The sequence below is a fragment of the Teleopsis dalmanni genome, chromosome 1, assembly GCF_002237135.1.
Source record: "Teleopsis dalmanni isolate 2A chromosome 1, ASM223713v2, whole genome shotgun sequence".
Classification (NCBI taxonomy): domain Eukaryota; kingdom Metazoa; phylum Arthropoda; class Insecta; order Diptera; family Diopsidae; genus Teleopsis; species Teleopsis dalmanni.
In genome coordinates this window covers 216236317-216241649 of record NC_051846.1, presented here as the reverse complement: position 1 = coordinate 216241649, position 5333 = coordinate 216236317, and the positions used below count along the sequence as shown (strand labels likewise).

The 5333-nt window shown below is 36.4% G+C and overlaps 3 protein-coding genes across 4 annotated transcripts in view; all 3 read right to left on the bottom strand.

Annotated features, from left to right (window-relative positions):
* LOC119672047 (mini-chromosome maintenance complex-binding protein-like) overlaps positions 1–929 on the bottom strand; it is a 37268-nt gene extending 36339 nt beyond the window's left edge. Inside the window, exons 1-2 of one of the 2 annotated variants that reach the window (XM_038082997.1) lie at positions 692–929; positions 248–631 (exon numbers count right to left, since the gene is read on the bottom strand). In XM_038082997.1, coding sequence (XP_037938925.1) covers positions 254–631; positions 692–853 — 540 coding nt within the window. In that variant the 5' untranslated portion in view covers positions 854–929 and the 3' untranslated portion in view covers positions 248–253. Of the gene's footprint in view, positions 1–247; positions 632–691 lie in introns of those variants that run through there. The other variant, XM_038082998.1, reaches the window with a different exon arrangement.
* Positions 861–2677, bottom strand: LOC119667262 (uncharacterized protein K02A2.6-like). The gene is made up of 3 exons (XM_038076552.1): positions 2483–2677; positions 1310–2362; positions 861–935 (listed from the first exon to the last, which is right to left on the bottom strand). The coding sequence occupies exons 1-3, from the start codon at positions 2675–2677 to the stop codon at positions 861–863; spliced, it is 1323 nt and encodes a 440-aa protein (XP_037932480.1).
* Positions 2678–2932: 255 nt separating this feature from the next.
* LOC119667261 (uncharacterized protein K02A2.6-like) lies at positions 2933–4900 on the bottom strand. Its single transcript, XM_038076551.1, has 4 exons — positions 4606–4900; positions 4020–4557; positions 3328–3854; positions 2933–3249 (listed from the first exon to the last, which is right to left on the bottom strand). The coding sequence occupies exons 1-4, from the start codon at positions 4898–4900 to the stop codon at positions 2933–2935; spliced, it is 1677 nt and encodes a 558-aa protein (XP_037932479.1).
* Positions 4901–5333: the final 433 nt, after the last annotated feature.

Genomic DNA, 5333 nt, shown 5'->3' with positions numbered 1-5333 from the left:
TGATGATGAAGATGCATTACTTTCTACACAGTTGGCATGCGTGATTGGATACATCAAAAACAAATGCCACACACATTCTAAATTTAGTACAAAGGATATATAGTAAACATTTTTTCAATATAATTCTTTTTTTCAGGTTTCTTACATAGTTTTAGACTTAAATATTAACAACAAAATATCAATAAATAATAATTTTATAAAAACTAAGAGATTTTTTATTTGAATAAATAATAATATTTAAAACATTTTGTACTTAAACTTTAGGTTTGAATTTGGGTAATTCCTTTATACGCTCTCTCCGTTTATGTTCCATTTCCTTTGCCAATTCCCAAGATTCCTTATCGAGCACTTTTTTCCCTCTTGCTATTGCTAGCAAGCGTGACAATGTGAGCAAGGAATGTAATTCATCGCTGCTATTGATAATTTTGTCTTTACGCATTTGTACATAATCTGTCTGTATCATTTCCATATTTTCCGGATCCATAGAAAATTCACAGAGTTTTGCTTCCGTGATGAAACGTCTAAATTGATCTAGCCGATCAGGTTGCAAATAATGATGTGCAGCTTTTAAAGTTTCCATAATTATTTCTGTGGTGTTGTTATCGGTGTTAATTGGAATTCTAAAATGCATCTGTATAGATATAAAATATATTTATTTTATTTTATATAGATATGATATTTTAGGACTTACTGGAATCATGGTCTTGCCTTCGCTAAACACTAGAACTGGCACATCTGCCAAATATTTCATGTTATAATATTGAAAATCACATTGGATCTCTTGATTTTTAACAAGATGTACGATATTTTGCATAGCTAAAACCCCTTGACTGTTTAACTGTCCTTGTTGCATATGTGTCTCATCCAACACGAGATGCGTGTGAGGCGCCAGCTGCAGTAAACCAGAAACGAGTTTGTTTGTTTCGTAATCTTTTCTAAAAAAATATATTAAATTAAAACAAATTATATTTTAGATCAGTAAAAATTATAAACTGGGCAGAATTAAACTAGGAATGAATTAAAGAAATGAATCAAATAATAATACTTAGTATAATAAAAAAATTATAGATGGATGGATTGTAAGTAAGGTTTGGCACTTCTTGCAACATGGGTTCTTAATTAATATGCTTTTTGAAGTAAATACAACCGACAAGATTGACAGTTTATCTTTAACTAAATTTTGTTTACATTTCATTATTTAAGATTGCTTAAACTAATGCAAAACATACTAGATTATAACACTTTCTCTGCCCTTAATTTTTGACAAGGCTTAAGTTTTCCTGAAATCGTCGGATTCAAATCGAATTACATCCTTCCGAATACGACCACTTTTTCGAAGTTGAACTACTTCGGTAGAACGTTCTTCACTAGGCATTAATGTTGATTGGCTAGATGAAGGCGGTGTGGCATTGATGAAATTTGGAGCGAATTCAAAAATTGGTTGTGAAGAGAGGTCAGAGCTATTTCTAGTTTTAAGCTGATTAACATGACGTTTGATGTAACCAAAAGATGTGTTCACTCTGTAAACCATTTTACCAAGTTGTTTTACAATAACTCCTTTTATCCATTTTTCCCCTCTTGCGTAGTTTCGAGCGAAGACGGGTTGCTTTAGACTAAATTTCATTTTCCGTTTCGAAGCTTCAAGGTGCTTCCTAGGCGATTCAAACAGTTGACTCAACAAGGTACGAACAGGCCTTCCATGTAAAAGTTCCGCAGGTGATTTACCTTCAGCATTCGGCATTGCACGATATGTTGCAAGGTATTTTGATACAGCGAATTTGAGAGACAATCCATCGTCAATGTTTTTCTGAACAGCAGTTTTAAAAGATCTGACGAATCGTTCGGCTAACCCGTTTGAGGCTGGATGAAACGGCGCTGTTGTTATATGTTTGATGCCAAGTTTTGAGCAAAAATGTTTGAATGCTTCAGCTGTAAATTGCGGACCATTGTCACTTACGATGGTTTCTGGTATACCTTCCAGAGAAAATATAGAAGACAATGCTGATACGGTGTCAACCGTTGTTGTTGTAGATAGTTGTACAACGAACGGAAATTGCGAGAAAGCGTCGACACAAATTAGCCACATTGAATTACAAAATGGACCAGCAAAGTCGATATGTACTCTCTCCCAAGGTCGATCAGCTTCAGGCCAGCTTAAGTATTCACGTGCGTGAACAGGATTTGCAATTTTGCACACATCACAATTTTCAGTTAATTGTGCGATGTCTTTGTCAATATTAGTCCACCAGACATGTTGTCGAGCTAGCTGTTTCATTCTCGATACTCCCCAATGACCATCATGAAGAAGTTTAAGAATTTTCTGCTTAAGGGAGGCTGGAATGACAACCCGGTTGTACTCCGTCTGGAGGCAAAGCAAATTGTTGTGTAGTATTAAAGCAAAGCGATGATTGAAAAATGATCGAAGATCAGCATCTTGAGGCATTAGCTTTTCAGGCCAACCGTTTGTAACGAGAAAATAAACTCGGCGAAGAATTGGGTCATTTTTGGCATGCTGACGAATTATTTCAGCGTCAATAGGTGTGTTAAGTTCATTGATGTTGAAACAAGATTCTTCATGATCAAAAGTTTTATCTTCACCAACAGGTAAACGAGATAAAGCATCGGCATTTCCATGCTCAGTAGTTTTACGATACCGAACATCATACTGATAAGCCATTAGTATAATAGCCCATCGCTGTAAACGATGTGACGTCATCGACGGCAACTGATGAATTGGATTAAAAATGCTAACAAGAGGTTTGTGGTCAGTAACCAAGGTGAATCTTCTTCCGTATAAATATTGATGGAAACGCTTGACTCCAAAAACGATAGCTAGCCCTTCCTTCTCTATCTGACTATATCGTCGTTGATGAATGTCGAGAGTTTTAGATGCAAAAGCAATAGGCCTTTCTGTACCGTCAAAGTACGTATGCTAGAGCACGACTCCTATGCCATAGGAGGAGGCATCTGTAGCTAGAACCAACGGTAAATCTTCCTGATAATGTGCTAATTGCGCTGCATTGAGAATATGCGTTTTAAGAGCTATAAATGCTTGTTGTTGTGCTGTACCCCATGTGAATTTTACATTTTTTCGGCGCAGCATGTTGATTGGCGCGAATAATTGCGAAAAATTAGGTATAAAATTATGGTAATAGTTTACCTTACCCATGAATGCTTCTGCTTGCTTTAGATCTTTAGGCGGCTGCAGGTTTTTTACTGCTTTTAGTCCTGACTCATCTGGCAATATACCTTTTGCACTAATTTGACGCCCGAGATATTCGATTTTATCTCGCAGAAAGAAACATTTTTCTTGCTTGCACCTGATACCATTTTGTTGCAAAATACGAAGTACTTGTTCTAGGCGGCTGATGTGTTGTTGAAATGTAGGTGCGGAGATGATGATGTCATCGAGATAATTTCCACAACCTTCTACGCCTTGAAGTAACTGCTCAAGATATCTTTGGAATATAGCTGGAGCGCTTGCAATCCCAAACGGTAAACGTTGGTATTGGAATAACCCAAGTGGAGTGTTGACAACCATTATTGTTTTTGCTTCATCGTCGAGTTCCATTTGTAAATACGCGTCCTTAAGGTCGATTTTTGTAAAATGTTGACCGCAATTCATTTTATGGAAAAGACTTTCGCGTATGGGCAAAGGATATTGTTCAATGTCAATTTGCGCATTGACTGCTTGTTTAAAATCCCCACAAATTCTTATGGAACCATCAGCTTTTGGCGCTAGTACAATAGGCGAAGCCCATTGGGAAAACTTCACAGGTTTCCAAATACCCGCATTTGTCAATCGATCGACTTCTTTCTTGAAAAGTGACATTTGCGAAAATGGAATTTGTCGGCTTTTGTAAAATTTCGGATGTGCATTTGGCTTTAAAAAAATACTGACCTTAAAGTTTTTTATTGTGCCAAGAGCTGGTTCAAAAATATCACCATATTTCTTACACAGCTCGCTAATTCTGTGTGATTCACTTTCAGTAATGTTACAAATTTGCTGAATCTCAAACCCGAATTCTGTGAATAAATCGAAACCGAATAAATTGTTACAGTTTTCGACATCCACGACAACGATTACCACTTCCCTTTCTTTTCCGCCACATTTGATATATACGCAAAGTTCACCAAGCACTGGAATTTCATTTTTGCCAAAACCAAATAAGGTTTTTGTACAATTTCGCAACTTTGGGCAATTTAGAGTTTTGAATGTTCGCTTATTTATTAGAGAAACTGTTGCACCAGAATCCATTTGGAAAGACACAATTTTATTACAAATTTCCAAGTCAATGTAATTCTTATTGCTTTCAGTTTTTACAATACCTGTTAAACTGTTAATTGTTTCAACAGTACCAATGTTGTGACTTTTACGACGGTAATCTTTCTTCTTGTTTTCATCACCTGAATTACGTTTGTTGTTCTTGTTTTGTTTTGACATGCACACTGGCGCAATATGTCCAATTTTGCTACATCTATTGCATACAGCATTTCTAAATTTACAGTTTTCTCTTGCATGAGAGTTTCCACAGCCAGAACATGATTTGAATTTTACTTTATTATTGTTATTGTTGAAAACACCCGGTTTTTTTATAATTGTACCAACTGAATTAACAGGCATTGAGTTTTCGATCGTTTGTTCTTTAATTGTTGCCACCGTTTTAGTGGTTGTTTCGTACAATTCTGCAATCTGTAAAACATCAGCAAGTGTTGGCTGGGGCTTTTGGAACGCAGCGGTGCGCACAGCATCGTGCGGTGTACGTATAATAATTTGGTCACGAATCATATCATCCACGAAATTGTGCAAACAATTCTGGGCTGAGCACGAAAAGTTACACTCTCTTGCCAATCCGCGGAGATCGGCTACCCACTCTCTGTATGATTGATGTGGCTTCATTTCCCTTTTGAAAAAATCGTAACGTGCAGCGATTACATGTCGTTTCGACTGGAAATGATCCGTTAGTTTTTCCGTTAAATTTTCGAAAGATTGTTCTTGTATTTTCGTGTTACCGAAAAGATTTTTTAGCAGCTCAAAATTTTCTGTGCCAATCCAAGACAAGAAAAATGATTTTTGTTTTTCACTGCACTGAACTGAATATGCTAAAAAATGTTGGTTAAGTTGTTCTAAGTACGATTCCCAGGTTTGCTGTTCTTTCGAAAATTTGTGAAATACTGGAACAATGTTGTTATTTCTTTCAGATACACCGGCAGTACCTTGTTTTTGGAACATTGAGTCCATCCACTCACGTTGTTGTTTCAGTAAATTTTTTGAGAACTCTTGTTGTTCTTTAAGCAATTGCTTATAAATTTCACTTTCGCCCGGCATGATT